The sequence below is a fragment of the Carettochelys insculpta genome, chromosome 4, assembly GCF_033958435.1.
Source record: "Carettochelys insculpta isolate YL-2023 chromosome 4, ASM3395843v1, whole genome shotgun sequence".
NCBI lineage: Eukaryota > Metazoa > Chordata > Testudines > Carettochelyidae > Carettochelys > Carettochelys insculpta.
In genome coordinates, this window is record NC_134140.1 from 121,025,859 (window position 1) to 121,045,146 (window position 19,288).

A 19,288-nucleotide genomic window follows, 5' to 3' on the forward strand; every position below is an offset into this window, starting at 1 on the left:
AAGGTCCACCTCGCTGCTATATCAGCTTTTCGGCCTACAGAGGAAGGGCCCACTGTATTCACCCACCCTGTCGTCACAAGGTTCTTGAAGGGGCTGGTAAACCTTTACTCCCCTCGAAAAGCGCTTCCGCCGTCGTGGAATTTGGACTTGGTGCTCAGCACGCTATCAGGACCACCCTTCGAACCATTAGCCACGGTACCGCTCCAACTCCTTACGATGAAAACAACCTTCCTCCTTGCGATTACGTCAGCCCGCAGGGTGAGTGAGCTCGCAGCAGTGACGGCAACGCCACCCTGCACAGTATTCTCAAAGGAGGCGGTAACCTTACGGTTATACCCAGCCTTCGTTCCAAAAGTTTCCTCGGAGTTCCATCTTAACGAACCAATAGTTTTACCCTCATTTTACCCGAAGCTTCACAGCTCCAGCAAGGAGGCGCGCCTACATCTCCTAGACGTGAGAAGGGCATTGGCCTTTTACATAGACAGAACTAAGTCCTTCCGGAAAACGGACAGGCTCCTAGTGTCTCTCGCTCCCAGGTCAAAAGGGGAAGGCCTCTCTTCACAGAGAATTTCAAAGCACATTGTGTCCTGTATAAAAAATGTGCTACGAGCTTCGAAAGACCCCTTTGCTGGCCCCGCCTAGGGCTCATTCCATCAGGGGGGTGGCGGCGTCAACAGCCTTCTTCAAGGGCATCGCGTTAAAAGACATCTGTAGAGCGGCGACCTGGTCATCCTACAACACCTTCGCCAAGCATTATGCCTTACATCGGGTATTCGAGGAGAATACCCGTCTGTCGACAGCAGTCCTCTCGGGGGCAAGCTGCACGTGAATCGATTACCTACCTCCTTACTTGGGTTACTGCTGGGTAGTCACCTATTGTGGAGCACCCACGGTGACCACTCGAAGAAGAAAGAGAAGTTACTCACCCGTAGTAACGATGGTTCTTTGAGATGTGTCCCCGTGGGTGCTCCACCACCCGCCCATCCTCCCCGCTTCGGATCTCTGTCTGGTGTTTTTCAGGAGCATCCAAGGCGGTTGGTCAAGGAACTGTCAGGGACCGGATCGCGCACATGGCCGGGGACGCGCAAGGGAGCAGCGCGCGTCGGCGCATGCGCGATCCAATAGAAACTGCTAGAAGAATTCCGATCTGCGGCGCTGGGAGAGCCCGACACCTATTGTGGAGCACCCACGGGGACACATCTCAAAGAACCATCGTTACTACAGGTGAGTAACTTACCTTTTGCAGAGATGGGAATCCTCTTCTGTCCGTTCTTTCTGCTTTTCTCATCTCTTGCAGTCCCTTCCTTTGTCTTTTGTGTCTCAGAACAGACAACCACTTTCCATACATCTGGAGTCCAGCTACATCTGAATTATTGCCTTCAGTTCAGTACCACATTACCAGAAATATATGGCTAGATTAGAGGGACTTGAAAGGAGGAAAAACCCCAACAACCAGATGGACTGAGTTACACTATTGAGCTTTGAAGAGCAAAATACGTATAGCTTATCTGCGTGATACCCAACTGCAGAGATGGTTACAGTGGCAAATATCTGAAGGGCATTAAGACTAAGGGTATGTCTACACCACTGAGTTTTGCTGAGGAAACTAATGTTGACATGTAGAAGTCACCCAAAAAAAGTTGTCAAACCATGTTTACATGTGCTTCCTCTGTCTCTGACAACCTAGTGGCTTCTTTTCAGATGCAATTAAAAAAAAAAACAACAACACTTAGCTTTTATGCTCTATGCCGCCAGTATTCAAATAAGCAAAAATGCAAAAGATGGTGAGAAAATATCTGACATGAAGACGTTGATGTGCCTGAACCCCACCTACTAAAAAGGAAGTGGTGTCAACAAAAACAGAGAGAAGAGAGGCTAAGAGATGCAGTGGAATACTAAACTGATGTGAGTCAACTGAGCAGGTTTGTCCCAGCTTTAGTGACTTCACTAGCTATACTGCTTGAACCCTGTGTCCTCAAAAGAGTGTTTACCAGGGGCATAAATATAGCTGTGAGAGTGCTGCACATTTCATCACCCAGTACTGAAGGCTTCTGACCTTCAACCATTTAGTGTCCTGCAGAGTGTCAATACATTGGATGTCAAATGGCTCTAGTTTACTGGATTTCTTTTCTCTTGTTTTCAGGCAGAGTGTTGAGGAGGAGGCAATTGACTAAGATTCTGTTGAACTTTGTAGTGTGTCCTTTGTCACTAACAGCAGCAAAGCATAGTGAAAATGTGAAGAAACAAGAGGCAACTTCTGAGGTGACAGGCAAGAAAAAGGAAGATATTTTTATCTGTTTTGACTGAAAACCTCTTAATATTAGCTGTGTTTCTTATAGCCATTGGGCAAGGATAAATAGGGTGAGATTATTACCACAGATCTGCTTTCTAGGATTAAGCACACACTTGAGTGAATCTCCCTTTTTGTAATGGCAGACTAGACTGAATCCTTCTCTCATCACACACCATCTGGAGTAATTCTGCACTGGGAAAATTCTGCACTGGGAAATGATGGAAGGGTGTGATGTACATATCTGTGCTATGCTCAGAATCACAGAAGGTATCTTTTTTAAAATAGTGACATGAGGAAGACTTAACCTTTCAGATGGTATCTCAGAACAGGTGGTGATTGGTAAGTCTCAGCGGCCGTGTCTACACAAGCCCCAAACTTCGAAATGGCCACGCAAATGGCCATTTCGAAGTTTACTAATGAAGCGCTGAAATGCATATTCAGCGCTTCATCAGCATGCGGGTGGCCGCGGCACTTCGAAATTGACGCGCCTCGCCGCCGTGCGTCTCGTCCCGACGGGGCTCCTTTTCGAAAGGACCCCGTCTACTTTGAAGTCCCCTTATTCCCATGAGCTCATAAGGGGACTTCCTATAAGGGGACTTCGAAGTAGACGGGGTCCTTTCGAAAAGGAGCCCCGTCGGGACGAGACGCGCGGCGGCGAGGCGCGTCAATTTCGAAGTGCCGCGGCCGCCCGCATGCTGATGAAGCGCTGAATATGCATTTCAGCGCTTCCTTAGTAAACTTCGAAATGGCCATTTGCGTGGCCATTTTGAAGTTTGGGGCTTGTGTAGACGTAGCCACATGAATTTCTGCAACACAATTTAGGTTAGCATAAATCTGCCACAATTACTATAAGGCTCATGCATAACTATTCCACTGCATAGGAAAGATAGGAAGTATGATAAGAGACCACCTTGGCTTAACCAGGAGATCTTAAATGCTCTAAAAATAAAAAAGGAGTCTTGTACAAAGGGGAATCTAGGTCAATGTACGAAAGATGAATATTAGCAAATAACACAAGCGTGTTAGGGGCACAATTAAAAAGGGGAAGACCCAAAAAACCTCAATCTAGCAAGAGACATAAAGGGGATAACAAGAAAACTTACTACAAATACATAAGAAGCAAGAGGAAGACCAAGCACAGGGTAGGCCCATTGTTCAATGAAGAGGGAAAAACAAAAGCAGATAATGTGGAAATGGGAGAGGTGCTTAACAACTTCCCTGTTTCAGTTTGTACTAAGAAAGATAGTGGTTAGTGGATGCCTGGTGTAGTGAATGCTATTGGACATGGGGTAGGTTGAGAAGTTAAAATAGGAAAAAAACAAGTTAAAATTTACTTAGAGAAGTTTGTCTTCAAGTCACCAGGGCCTGATGAAATTCGTCCTAGAAAACTCAAGGAGCTGCTAGAGGAGGTATCTGAACCATTAGCTATTATCTTTGGCTAGAGCCGCACTGAGCAGAGGATCATCCTGCTGAAGGTCAGTGTTCCAGGTTCGCACACTAGTTCCCACATACACTCCAGTTCCCCTGCATCACTATCAGTAGCACTCCTTGGCTACGTCTACACGTGAAGCCAACATCGAAATAGCTTATTTTGATGTAGCGACATCGAAATAGGCTATTTCGATGAATAACGTCTACACGTCCTCCAGGGCTGGCAACGTCAACGTTCAACTTCGACGTTGCGCGGCACCACATCGAAATAGGCGCTGCAAGGGAACGTCTACACGCCAAAGTAGCACACATCGAAATAAGGGTGCCAGGCACAGCTGCAGACAGGGTCACAGGGCGGACTCAACAGCAAGCCGCTCCCTTAAAGGGCCCCTCCCAGACACAGTTGCACTAAACAACACAAGATACACAGAGCCTACAACTGGTTGCAGACCCTGTGCCTGCAGCATGGATCCCCAGCTGCTGCAGCAGCAGCCAGAAGCCCTGGGCTAAGGGCTGCTGCCCACAGTGACCATAGAGCCCCGCAGAGGCTGGAGAGAGAGCATCTCTCAACCCCTCAGCTGATGGCCGCCATGGCGGACCCCGCTATTTCGAAGTTGCGGGACACGCAATGACTACACGGTCCCTACTTCGATGTTGAACATCGAAGTAGGGCGCTATTCCTATCCCCTCATGGGGTTAGCGACTTTGACATCTCGCCGCCTAACGTCGAAGTTAACTTCGAAATAGCGCCCGGCGCGTGTAGCCGTGACGGGCGCTATTTCGAACTTAGTGCCGCTACTTCAAAGTAGCGTGCACGTGTAGACACGGCTCTTATGTGCAGGAGTGATTATGGAAACCGGTTTCATCAAATAAAAGTAACAGAGAGATAGCTATGTTAGTCTGTATTCTGTCAACAGAAAAAAGCAGTCGTGTAGCACTTTAAAGACTAACAGAATACTTTGCTCTGCTCTGGTATGTTTCTTTAGGAAGTGATGACATGTTTAAAGGTGCCATAGCTCGTCAGCACAGAGGATTAGTAATAAATTATTTTGTTAGTCTTTAAAGTGCCACATGACTGCTTTTTTGTTCTGATCAAATAGTGTTCTTCCAATCCCAAAGCACCAGCCACATGCCCATGTCAATTTATAACTCGTATTTTATCCCCAAAATCACACTTACTAGTCCTTTAGTAACTAATATCTAATGGGTAACTTGAAAGACAGAAAGAGAAAATTCAAATTGGTTAAAGAAATCATTTACAAAGTTCTTGGTTCAGGCTTTTAGAAGAGATTAAATAAACCGCTGGCTTCAGGCAGGTCTTGGAGTACATCCCCAGCTTGAATGGGTCTTTAAATCGTTTGTGTAGAACTTCAGTTTGTAGCAAAGTCCCTCCAGAGAGGAGAAGCATGATAGTAGACGACATGGAATGTTTCCAGAGCCTTCTGCCGTCGGAGGCAATCTGATAGTTCTTGTTGTGGAAGAGAACAGCAACAAGATGGTGTTTTGGAGTCACATGGGCAAGTCACCTGTCCATGAATGACTTGGTTCTTTGCAAGTGGAAGCCATTGTCCACTTTCTAGTTTAAACATCTACAGGAAAGTCAGTGCCCCTTCTAACAGCACAGAGCCAGTCCCCCTCCCCTTTACCCAAGTCTCCTGTTCTCTGTGACACCTAGGCCGTGGAGTTCACAACTGTGACCAGAGAGATCAGTGTTTCAGATTGTGGGTTATCCGCTGAAGGGCTGCTCGCATCAGCATGAGTTACTGTCTACAGTTGCAATGCATCAATCAAAATGCATTGACCACAGCTCAACATTATTTGTTTGGGCAGGTGGTGTTACTGCATAGTCATGAGAGTGCTAATATTTGAGGGACACAGATTTAAGCAGGGACACACACACAAATAGATCGACACCAGGCAGCTAAACTTGGCGATTTTCTGATGTAGACTGGGCCTCAAACATAAAAGTTTAGGCAAATATTAGGTCAAGTACAGGATAAAAAATGGGCTGATATTTTTTTTTGTATGCTATGTTATTCCAATTGCAGAATCTGCCAACCTGTTATATGTTGGCAGGCGGGGACAGCTACTTTGGTATGTTTCTTTTGGAAGTGATGACATTTTTTCAGTGCCATAGCACATCAGCTCAGAGTGAATAGGATGCTACTATCATTTGTTTCTTCTCTTTTGGAAGTTTGTTGGGTGTTTGCTTGTGACTCGCTGTTTGGGTTTTTATATATTATATATATATTTAAAAATTTAGACAATTTACATTTAATGACTTGAAAGTGCTTTAGAAATGGATGGCACCCTTTACTTCTCGGCATCCGTTTGAATTGAGACCTGATCAATAGTGACCAAAAGTAATTATCTTCTCACATCTCTATGGAATGAGTTGTTGGTCTCACTCCAGAACCTAGGAGACTCATGCCTGCGTAATAAAAGCTACACCCCCAATTGGTGAGAACTGGCAAAGCCTTAGCAGAGAGAACAAGAATTGTATGATTATTGAAACTGTACTGTGCTATATTTTGCTCTTCTGAGGTGATCACCCTTTGCTCAGATTAAGGCACGTAGGCTTTACAGTGTGGGGAAGTTTGCATGGCCACTTGCTGCTATTATAGTTGCTTTGCAAGATATAGGACTTTAGTTTCCTGTGCTGTCACCTTCCAATGCAAATTTCATGCACTTTTTATGGCGCTGAGTGGGGTTTTTTATAGATCATCACCATTTTCATTTTATAAAGAAAGGGGAAAAACAGGAAGTGCAGTTACTATGTGTTTGACAGGTAGTTCGCTGGTCTATGTGTATGTGTGTGGGTGTACATTTTTCAACAGTATCTACCGCAGAAATCAGCCATAAACATAGTGATCCCCTGGTGCCTTTGAGAAACCTCAAGTGTGAAATATTTAGACTCAACAGAACATACAGAGAAGTAGTAGAGTAAGTGTGACAATATGCAATAAGAATAAACTAACGAGGATTTTGCCAGCCAGTCATGACCCAAGGCTGGCAATGTTACAAATGTAGCACATTAAAGACTAATGGAATGATTTATTTGGTGATGAGCTTTCATGGGACAGACCCACTTACAAAAGCTCGTCACCAAATAAATCATTTTGTTCGTCTTTAACGTGCTACATTTCTGCTGCTTTGTTTTGTTGGAGTACAGACTAACACAGCTACCTCTCTGTTACTATTCAATGATACAAATGTAAGTGTAAACTTTACTTATATAACTGTTGTAGTTGACTGAGTGGCAGTTTGTGTAGTCATTGTTTGACTGGCTTTTCATATACTTGTAATCCATTTGTCCTTTCCTTTCACCTTGGAAGATAATGGCTGCTGGGCTTTTTGCTGTGTTCGGTAAATGAGCTTGTTTTCTGGCAAGGAATTTTACAGATATTCTCAAAAACCAGCTGTTTGAGGTTCTTTTAACAACCACCATAACCTTGGGCAGAGGCATATGTTTTAATATGCCTGTGCAGCCCAGTGCTTTTGCCCATCACGAGGCACTTTTTGCTGCAGTTTGGAATGGGCAAGGAGAGGAGACATGTTTGTTCCTGTCTGGGTACGTTAAGGAATGAGACTGTCAAGTGAAGACCTGATCGAGTGAAAGGCAGAAGTCTCAGCCTTGCCCAGTTTGGGGCAACAGCAAAGCTTTACTAACAAGACATTGCATTTTCTGACAATATCCCTTGCCAGCACGGGAGCACTCGAGGAGGCAGGAATGCAGGTTTTGAATGAAAATGGACTGTGCTTTCAAAGGAAAACATTAAAGTGTTGCAAAATTGGAACATTTCTATTAATTTAAAATGAAATGTAAAGCCCTCTAGTTTCAGTCTTTCAGATTTCATTGCAAACATTTCACAGCCTTTAGGCTCTGATCCTGCAAAGGGGTCTGCACAGATGGGTCTTTGCAAGATTTAGCACCTGTTTGTAGCATGATGCGCAGAATCCAGGGTGTGAGACTGGTACAGTCACATCATCCAGTGCAAAATAAGGTGATGCAGCAAAGCGAAGAGAAGGTGATTTTAACCCATGGAGAATTGTATAGGATATGGTATAATTAGGGCCCTACCAAATTCATGGCCATGGAAAAACACATCACAGACCATGAAAGCTGGTCTCTCTCTTGAGAAAACTGGTCTCTTGTGTGTTTTTACCCTGTACTACACAGATTTCCTGGGGAATACCAGTGTAAATGGTGCTTGGTCCTGCTTTGAGCCCCACATGGCAGGAGATTATATCAAAGGAAAGGACACAATCCTGGATCAAACAGGCATTAACCCTGAAACCTGACATCAGTGATTCCTGTTTCTGGTCCTGGCCCAAAAGGGAGATGCGGGGAGGCGGGAGGAATAACAAAGTTATTTTAAGGGTGTTGGTGGCCTCCTACAACTCCTTTTGGGGTCGGGATCCCTACAATTACAATGCCATGACATTTTAAATTCAAATATCGAAATAATGAACACTAACAGGGGACATAACAGCTTTCAAGTACCTAAAAGGGTGTCACAAGGAGAAGGGAGAAAAAAAATATTCTCCTCAACATCTCATGATAGGGCAAGAAGCAATGGACTTAAATTACAACAAGGAAGGTTGACCGTTAGGAAAAATCTTATCTGTTGGTAGTTAATTGCTGGACTATATTCCCTGTTTACGTCGTGGAGTCTCCATCATTGGAGATTTTTAAGAATAGGTCAGACAAACATCTGTCAAGGACAATTTAGATGGTGCTTGGTCCTGCTTTGAGCCCCGCATGGCAGGAGATTATATCAAAGGAAAGGACACAATCCTGGATCAAACAGGCATCAACCCTGAAACCTGACATCAGTCATTCCAGCACAAGCAGTATGTACCTGGGGCCAGACTGGAGCAGTGGCACAGCAAATCAGGGACTGCTGGGGTGCTGCCTATAGCCAGAACACTGGACCAGGATCCAAGTGGCCAGAGCTGTGGCCTTGGAACAGTTCCTTCAGATCCTTCTCTGTGGGAGTAAGGAATGGGTAAGTGCAAAGTGGATAGAAAGCTGGCTAGATCATCGGGCTCAGTGTGCAATGATCAATGGCTCCATGTCTGGTTGGCAGTCGGTATCAAGAAGGCTGCCCAAGGGTTGGTTCTGGGGCCAATTTTATTTGACATCTGTATTAATGGCCTGGATGAGAGGATGGATTGTACCCTCAGCAAGCTTACGGATGACAGTAAGATGGTGGGGAGAGGTGTAGTTAAGCTGGAGGGTAGGAATAGGATCCAGAGTGACCTAGACAAATTGGAGGATTGGGAGGTTGAACAAGGACAAATGCAGAGTCCTGCATGGCTAAGCAGCAGTTCTGCAGAAAAAGTCCTGGGAATAACACTGGATGGGAAGCTGGGTATACGTCAACAGTGTGCCCTTGTAGCCAAAAAGACAAACAGCTTTTTGGGATGAATTTAGTAAGAGCAGTGCCAGCAGATCTAGGGAAGTTAATATTCACCTTTCTTTGGCACTGGTGAGGCCATAACTGGAGGATTGTGTCCAGTTCTGTGTCTCCCATTACAGAAGTGATGTGCACACATTGGAGTTCAGTGGAGAGCAAAGATGATTGGAGAGCTGGAGCTTATGGCTTATGAGGGGACACTGAGAGATTTTGGCTTATTTGATCTAGAGAAGAGAAGAGTGAGGGGGGATTTGATAGCATCCTTCACTAACCTAAAGAGGGTCAGTTCCAAAGAGGATGGAAAGAGGCTGTTTTCAGTGGTGACAGGTAGCAGAACAAGGAGCAATCGTCTCAAATTATGGTGGGGGAGGTCTAGGTTGGATATTAGGAAAAGCTGTTTCATTAGGAGGGTGGTGAAGTTCTAGAATGGATTACTTAGGGAGGTCTTGGAATCTCCATCCTTAGAGGTTTGTTTTTTTAAAAAAAAAAGTCCCAGCTTGGAAGAGCCCTGACTGGAATGATTTAGTTGGGAGTGGCCCTGCCTTTAGCAGGGGGTTGGACTCGATGATGACCTGTGGTCTCTTCCAACCCTTTGAGTCTGATGACAAGTGCTAGACCTGTGCTGGATGGTTTTTGTTTTTGTTTCTAGTAGTTTGTGGGTGGGATGTTTGGGCTTTATTTCAGGAGGATGGATCTTTCACACACTAAAATTATTGAGACAGATACTTACAGTAACTTGGCAGAGCTCCATTTAATTTCAGTGGAGTTATTCCAATTTAACCAGATAAGGATCTGCAGTGCCATACCTAGGATAATGGGAATGTACTTCAGTCCCAGGAGAGAGATCTTGCAATGTTTTACCCATCTTCCTCCTTTCCCTGCCCTCAGGGTTCTCATGTTTAAAACATGTTTAAAAATCAGTTCTCATGCTAAAGGGTGAGCCAATCAAGGGTTGGTAAATTCACCTGTAGATTTTGCTAAACTGCAGCCTAGGGAATAGTTTAGGGATTCCATTGTTGATCAGAAGCAGCCGATGGACAAAGTCACCTGTCTTTAATATAGATTGGCAGAAATTGTTTATAGAAATGCAGACTCTGATTGCAATCAGAACTATCAGTACTACAACAAAAGGCAGGGAAATCATGTCCATAATGGACTTTTAACTCTTTCCGCGACCCATCTATCCTAGCCACTCACTCAGGAAACCAAACCTGAACAATAAATGGTGCAGATGTCAGTGCATATGGGTCCCAGCAGACTTGTGCTGTCACTACCAAATCAGTAGGACACCCATATCACAAATGAATCCCAGTAAGCGTGTCACCAGCTCATCCTCCCAGTGCACATTGTCCCTTTGGTGAGTAATGTCTACATGTCATGACTAGAAACTGTTGTGTTCCCATGTGCATAAGGCAAATGGCACTTTAAATACTACCTGCTGACAATTTAGCTTTGTTTTAGAGGTGAAGCCTGCGAAGGGAGAGAGATGGCTATGACCACACCATCTTTCTGGAAAGCTGTAGGCCCTTTCCTTACAAAGCACAGGGAATCCAGGAGCATTCTAGATCATCCATCACCATCACGTGATGGTAGCCGACGATGATACCTTATTCTGACCCTCTTGACTCTTTTCTCTCAATTATGTAGCCCAAACCAGGCAAGATAAGGGAGGTAGCCGTGTTAGTCTGTATCTTCAGAAACAACAAGAAGTCCTGCAGCACCTTATAGACTAACAGATATTTTGGAGTATAAGTTTCATGGGCAAAAACCTGCATCATCAGATGCATGAGTGGGGGGGTATCCGAGGAGCATTTAAAAAGGGGGTCTCGGTAAAGGGGAGGGACAGAGCTGATAAGGTCTGTTCAGTCAGGGTGGAAATGTCCCATCATCGGCAGTTAATGTGGAGTTGTGAACATCAAGAGAGGAGAAGACAAGTCAGTTCACTGGGGGGATGTGGCCCATTGTCAGATGCTCACGTGGAGGTGTGAACATCAAGAGCAGAGAAATTCCTTTCGTAATGGGCCAACCACTCCCAGTCTCTGTTCAATCCTTGGTTGATGGAGTCAAATTTACAAATGAATTGCAGCTCAGAAATTTCTCTTTCCATTTTATTTTTGAAATTTTTTTGCTGTAGGACGGCTACTTTTAAATCTGTTACTGAGTGTCCAGGGAGACTGAAGTATTCTTCCACACGTTTTTGTATGTTCCACCGTGATTTCAACAGTTTCCACCTCATCATCTATTTTAGCCTGGACCAGTCCACACAAGAGATCCATTTCCTGGACACTACTGTGCAAGTAAGTGATGGTCCCATAAATACCACCCTATGCTGAAAACCCACAGACTGCTGTGCTTATGTACACACCTCCAGCTTCCGTCCAGGACACACTGCACAATCCATTGTATACAGCCAGGCGCTAAGGTACAACTGTGTTTGCTCCGATCTATCAGACAGAGACAAACATCTGTAAGACTTCTACCAAGCTTTCCTGAAACTTACAGTGCCCACCTAAGGAAGTGAAGAAACAGATTGACAGAGCTAGCCGGGTACCCAGAAGTCAGCTGCTACAACACAGGCCCAACAAGGAAAACAAGAAAACACCACTGGCCATCACCTACAGCCCCCAGCTAAAGCCTCTGCAGCTCATCATCAGTGATCTGCAACCCATTCTGGATGGTGATCCTTCACTCTCACAGATGTTGAGAGGCAGGCCTGTCCTCGCCTACAGACAGCCTGCCAACCTTAAACAAATTCTCACCAGCAACTATAGACCACAACACAGTAACTCTAAAGCTGGAACCAGTCCCTGCAACAAACCTCGCTGCCAGTTCTGCTCACATATCTACACCAGTGATATCATCACAGAACCTAACATCAACCGTACCATCAGGGGCTCTTTCACCTGCACATCTACTAATATATGTCATCATGTGCCAGCAATGCCCCACTGCAATTTACATTGGCCAAACTAGACAGTCTCTATCTAAAAGAATAAATGGACTTAAGTCAGACATCAGGAATGGTAACATACAGAAACCTGTAGGAGAGCACTTCAGTCTCCCTGGACGCTCAGTAACAGATTTAAAAGTAGCAGTCCTACAACAACAAAAAATTCAAAAATAAAATGGAAAGAGCAATTTTGAGCTGCAATTAATTTGCAAATTTGACTCCATCAGCCAGGGATTGAACAGAGACTGGGAGTGGTTGTGCCATTACAAAAGCAGTTTCTCTGCTCTTGCGATTCACACCTCCAGGTTAGCATCTGACAATGGGCCACACACACACACACACACACACACACACACACACACACACACACACACACACACACACACACACCCCCCCCCCCCGATGAACCGACTTGTTTTCTCCTCTCTTGATGTTCACACCTCCCCCTTAACTGCCGATGATGGGCCTTTTCCATCCTGACTGAATAGATCTCGTCAGCTCTGACCCTCCCCTTTATTGAGACCCCACCCTCTTTAAATCCTCCTCTGAAGCCCACCCCCTACTCATGCAGCTGACAAAGTGGGTCTTTGCCCACAAAAGCTTATGCTCCAAAATATCTGTTAGTCTATAAGGTGCCACAGGACTTCTATTCAAGGTAATCCTTTTCAGACTATTTTGATTTCTCATTTGCAGTGAGCTGTCTTTTTGTCTCATTCTGTCTCTCTCATTCATGGTGACATATCTAGTCCCTCAGATACCAAGAGAAAATAAACTACAACCTATTAATAGAAGGCCCTGGGGAAGAAAAAAACAAAACCAAACCAAAAACCCTCATATGACAACACCATGAAATTACAGTACTCCCAGGGAAAGACTGAAGTGGAAATAACACATTCTTGATTTCAGAGATCTGTATATAATGCAGCCAGTTTTCAAACAATCTGCTCTGTGGTTCACATTTGCAGTACTCCACAGCAAACTGTAAGACATTGATATTCTCTGCTCCACAATTCAAAGGTCAGAGGGAAGGCTGATGCTGGGGGAGAGTACAGGCTGTCACAGTGTTGTGAACTCTTGCTGTTTTAGTGTGGTCCTTGTTTATATGTTTTGCCTTTTCTTAGAGCCCCTGCTCCTGGAATCATGTGATGAGATCAGAATCTGAGCTTTCATTTGAAACAAAATGATTCTGTTCCTCTTGTTTACAAAGAATGGCTTGCAAATGTGAATGCTAAAGACTCAAAAACCAGGCAGAAAAGAAAAACAATCCACTTTTTTATTATTATTTTAAATCCTGCTCAGTCAATTTCCATGATTTTTGAAGACCTGGCTCATGATTTTTGAACCTGTGGGTTTAGCAGTGCCAGCAGTGTTAACTGAGCATTGGCACACTTCCAAATCTCTGGTAGTTATTTGTAAAGTCAAACCTTAACTTGCAGTTTTCAGAAGAAGAAGAGGGGATTTAATGGCAGCCTTGCGCTACCTGAAGCAGGGTTCCAAAGATGATGGAGCCAAGCTGTTCTCAGTGGCAGCATATGACAGAACCAGGAGCAATGGTCTCAAGTTGCAGAGGGAAAGATCAAGCTTGGACATGAGGAAAAACTATTTCATTAGGAGGGCAGTGAAGCACTGGAATGGGTTGCCTGGGGAGGTGGGGAAATCTCCATCCTTGGAAGTTTTTAAGGCCATGGTTGACAAAGCCCTGGCTGAAATGATTTATTTGGGACTGGTGCTACTTTGAACAGGGGGTTGGACTAGATGACCTCCTGAGGTCTGTTCTGTGGTTCCTTTCTAATCTTCTGTGATTCTCTGTGCGCCAACAGATCCTACACTGTCCAGTCAAAGGCCTAATTCTCCCTTCCCTTTATCCCAAATATGCGTGAGTGAAACTCTACCACTGACTTCAGTATGTGCATTAGAGTGAGAGAGAAGTAGGCATAAGGTGTTTAATGAATAAAAAATAGAAATGAATAGAGTTAACCTAGTTTTGTGCATAGGAAAACATGGTGACTCATGAATTCATTAACATGATGTTATTCAGATATTTATAGTTTTAACTCTGTGTCTCCAGTCTGGTGGGTCTTTGGGCTCTATCACTCATTCTTCCCTTCTTCAGATTATGTGAGCCCAGTTCCATCACCCTCTGCTCATAAGCCATGTGCCCCAGCCCCCTAATAACTTTTGTTGCCCGAAGCTGGACTCTGTAGTGCATCCACATCCTTTCTGTAGTGGGGCTGGGTGGGCAAAACTGGATACAGTGCTCCTCATACAGCCTCACCTGTGCCGAATAGAGAGGAATAATCACTTCTCTCATATGGTCCAGTGTGCCATTAGCCTTCTTGGCAACAAGTGCACACTATTGACTCATATCCAGCTTCTCATCTGCGGTAATTGCCAGGTCCTTTTGACCCAATTCTCCAATTTCTCTAGGTCACTCTGTACCCTATCCTCCTCTCAGCTTAGTGTCATCTGCAAACTTGCTGATGGTGCAATCCTATCCATTGTACAGATCTTTAATGAAGATGTTGGATAAAGCCAGCCCCTTGACCGGCTTATGGGACAATATCCACTTGATACCAGCTGCCAACTAGACATCAAGATTTTGATAACTACCTGTTGAGCCCAATGATCCAGCCAGTTTTCGATTCACTTTTTAGTTTATTCATCCAGGCCATGCTTCTTCACCTTGCTCGCAAAAATACTGTGGGAGACTGTATCAAAAGCTTTGATAAAATCAAGGTATATGATGTCCACCACTTTCCCCATATCCATGGAGCCAGTAATTTTATCATGGAAGTCAATTAGGTTGGTCAGACATGACTTGCCCTTGGTGAATAAATCCTTGTTGACTGTTCCTGATCCGCTTCCTCTCCTCCAAGGGTTTCAAAATGGGTTCCTTGACGATCTGCTCTAGGGTTTTTCTAGAGGCTGAGGTGAAGCTGACTGATCTGTAATTGCTCAGATCATCCTCCTTTCCTTTTTTAAAGACTGGCACTACATTTGCCTTTTGCAAATCATCTGGGACCTCCTCCTAGCACCATGATTTTTCAAAGACTTTTCCTATCACCCAGTTCTCTCGTCACCCTCCGATGCATTTACATCGTAGCGATTGGTGTCAGTACCCCTTTCTTACAGATAGCAAAAAGAAGTCCCAGAGTGGTGATATCGCTTGCCCAAGATCACTCAGCAGGCCAGCAGCAGAGGTAGAAATATAAAACCCAGTATCCTGAGGCCCAGCCTTGTGCTCCATGGTCAGTGAAGGTGTGGGAGGTGCTATGAGATGAAAAGTCTTCTGGGAGGCACTGGCAGTCTACAATGTAAAAGAATAAGGCAGGGCTTTTCCGTAGTGCTTAGCACCGATCTAGCTCTGCTTCCATTGTTAACAATGAGAATGTTAACGGTGACTTCTGTGGAAGCAGAGTTTGGCCAGCACTGAGCTCTTCTCAAAATCGCATTCTTAAAAGTGCCTTTTTTAAAAGTACTCAGTTCAAAACAAATGTTCCCCTGGGGCCCTGAATAATTCTGTTCCCTTTGTCTAAAGTGCCCTCTGCTGTGTGTTTGGAGAGCGTGTCCTTCATCCCCTGTTTTGCAGCAGTGCTGAGTTTTGCTTTGTTTCACCTGGCACGTGGCTGCACTCAGCAGTGGGTAAACAGATGTGCATGCAGAATATACCTGCAGTTTGTAAATCAGTTTATTACTGTTGAGAGTGCTTCTGAAGGATTATAAATGCAGATCGGTTTTCCAATACTACTGCCAGCAGCAGTTCATTTTAGCACTATAAGGCACCTCACAATCGATAGTGCATTGGTCTTCCACACCATGGTGAAATTAGAAATATTATCCCCAGTCGACAGTTGGGGAACCAAAGCAGACAGAGAAACTAAGTAACTTGCCAAAGCAGGAAGTCTGGCTCATTACAGGAATTTAAACCTGAATTTCTTATGTCCCGGACTAGCCCCCTAATCATGGGACCAGACTTCCTTTGTGCAGAATAGATAAACATTATTTATTGAATTCTGCTGCAGAATGTTTTCAACAAAACACTGATCCATCCATGTCTATTTTGGTAGCTTTTGGTGTTGGGTCAATCACGTGACTAAATGATCACACAGCTTTCTTACTCTTTTTCTAATTTATTGATCGTTCCTTCCATAACATTTCAACAACCAGGGCAAATTTTGAAGCATTTGCACCTAGCAGCTGTTTCTGTTTCATGATCCTTCCTTGGATATGATCATATGAAAAATATTCAAAATTCAAATAGTGTTTCTTCTGCAAATGAAAAATATGCTTAAAGGGAGATTTTTGAAGCGTGAGCTAAGGCACCAATTCTTGTTGACTCTGTGTGAGTCAAGCACCAACAGCCTTGTTTGCCTTTGAACATCTCACTTAAATATTAAAAACTATGTAAATTGGGTAGTTCCCTACTTAAATCTGATTGTTGTTAACATTGTGTTTCCTCCTTTTACAGATTGGCTCTACAGGAAGGTTGTTCCTGACAACCACCTTCTTCATACAAACACGGCTCTCCATTGCTGAAGGAAGCTGATAGCAGCCTACAGCTCAGGAAATTCCATGGGGACAGTACCAGATCCTGTAAGGTCTGCCAAACTCTTGTTGGTTGCTGCTTCTGAAGAGAAAGATGGCCAGGGTGATCTGCAATCCACTAAGCACCAGCGCAAACAAGTAAACATAGAAAGGAGCAGTAACGGCATTTCTTACACCAGGGTTGAACCTGCTGGAGTTTGCTTGTTTGACCTGAACTGTACTGTAGCTTCTGATCTTCAAAGGGGAGAGCAACTCTGTGGGCATGACACTAGCCAGCCAGGCATGTTTTTGCCTGAGTCCTCCAACCAACCCGCAGAAGAGCCTCTTGCATATACAGAGTCAGACAATAACTCAGAGCAAAAGGGCAGCGATCACTCCCCAGTGCAAGCACGGACTGTAACAAGAACCAGTGCAACTGGGCAGGCAGCAGATATGATGCCGGCTACCTATAATGCTGACCCCCAGTGTATGCAGACTGACCTACCAAGGTCACTGGCACAAGCCGATTGTGCAGTGACAAATGATACAGCAGAACTTCAGGAGCTGAACTGTCCTTCCCCAGGCAACACTATCAAGGGTTGTGAGTCCAGTCACCATTCTTCTCTGGCAAATACCCCACAAAGAGTGCATGGGAAGAAGGAGAAGGTGGCGGAAGTAACTGACCCTAGCTTCTCTCTGCCAGGGAGGGACTTTGAAGCTATTCCTGATCTGCAGATCAGGCCACAGGTTTATTCAGAAGCAGAGATAAGGGCTGCAAATGATGTGAATTCCTGTCCCACTTTTAAGACCGCACTTGCACAGAGCAATGAGGCTTTACTGCAATCCGGCTGTAAGGGATCGCAGCCAGTATGCACGGCAGAGATGGAGAAAACAGGGCCTGTGCTGTCCCAGCTCTCCAGGTTCAGAGAAGCAGGAACAATGACCGTGCTGCCTGAGGGCATGGCGCAGGAGTCAGTAAACAGGACGTGGCGTGATGCTGAGGTTCAAGCCGTGGCCAGTACAGAGAGCAAGTCAGCTTCCACCAGCCCAGGTATGCTGGCTGCATTCCTGAAGGAGAACCCTCCACTGGAGGCCAAAGAGCAATGGCATATAATTTATCAGAGTGACGATGGGGTGACTCAGTCAGCACTTGTTGATGACGTCGCATCACTCAAAAAGCCAACCTGGTGTCCTGGTATGAGAACAGAAGTGTATGGTCCGGCAGCTGAGATGGATACAGTAACAGCTCAGCTGGCCACATTGCAGAAGCCTCCAGGAGAGCCACCTGAGACCATCTGTGCAGTGCCGTCAGGGAACACAACACCTGCCTGCCCATGCCCTCAAGCAGCCAGGAACATCCAAGGCACACCTGCTGATTGGGCAGAAGCACAGGCAGTCTCCTTGACCAGAGACAGCGCTGGCCTTTCTCAGCTGTCACCAGGTGCTGCAGTCTTACTGAAGGCAAAACCTGTTTACCAGATTATGGTTCATACCAGTAATCAACCTGCAGCATGTCAGCAGGCTGGAGATGGTGAATCCCACCCATCTCCAAGTGCAGCCATCCCCAGAGCCAGCAACTCCTTTCCGCACCAAGTCAATGACTGGGAAAGTAAGAAGTCACCTGGCCACGGTAGTGTCCACCATGGAACCGAGCAGGCAGAGACTCTGTGCAGTGCAGCTGGCAGCAGCACCGGCAGCCATCCTGTGCAGGTCCAGACTGCTGATGAAGTGCAGATCGGTCCAGTTAATGTCAAAATAGAGAGACATCCAAAGAAGGAAGAAGAGCTAATGTTGCTTGATCCTGTATGTGGAGTGAACACCGGTACTGGAGCTGCTGCTGCTGCCTCTGTGAAGGCACATATGCCAGGCACAGTTAAAACAGAGCAGGGTAAAATGCCTGAAGAAACTAGTCTAGCAATGAAGCCCAGCAGCCCGAGTCTGCAAGCTGCATCGACACCTGTGTTGAATGTGAATTCTACCCAGGACACCCAGAGGCTGGGAACCCCGACAGCTTCACCGCACCAAGTCAGCAAGACCAGTGAAACCAGGAAGAAACTAGCACTTGGTCCTGCCTCTGCTCCACCACTGCCACATCTTGGGGAAAAGAAGAAAAAGCCCATGGTGGCCACTGAGGCAAAAGTACAGGTGCAGCCATCCAAGCATGTCAGAGATGTTGTGTGGGATGAACAAGGAATGACCTGGGAGGTATATGGTGCTTCCCTAGACCCAGAGTCCCTGGGTATTGCTATCCAAAATCATTTACAAAGACAAATACGAGAACATGAGAAACTGATCAGGGCACAAAGCACCCAGAACCGGAAATCTGTTTCCTCAGATACATCTTCAAATAAGAAACTTAAAGGGAGGCAGCATAACGTGTTCCAGTCAATGCTGCAGAACCTCAGGCGACCTAACTGCTGTGTCCGACCTGCTCCTTCTTCTGTGTTAGACTGATAGGGGTTTGTGTCTCTACAGGTATAACTCCTCCCCCAAAGGTGGAAATAAACCCCACTGCTCAGTTGTATTACGTGGGATTATGATGCAGTGACCTTGGAAGTTCTTCCTGGAAATTTTCAGAGTCGTCACTACATTTTACCTTAATGAGGTATTGCCCCTTTGTTGTTTCCATAGTATGCCAATCACCTGTCCAGTGAAAAGCTAGGTGCTCAG

General features: G+C 45.3%; 1 protein-coding gene across 1 annotated transcript in view; it reads left to right on the plus strand.

The window, feature by feature from the left end:
* GPRIN3 (GPRIN family member 3) overlaps nt 1-19,072 on the plus strand; it is a 60,624-nt gene extending 41,552 nt beyond the window's left edge. Inside the window, exon 2 of the mRNA XM_074991999.1 lies at nt 16,563-19,072. Coding sequence (XP_074848100.1) covers nt 16,667-19,072 — 2,406 coding nt within the window. The 5' untranslated portion in view covers nt 16,563-16,666. The remainder of the gene's footprint in view (nt 1-16,562) is intronic.
* Nucleotides 19,073-19,288: the final 216 nt, after the last annotated feature.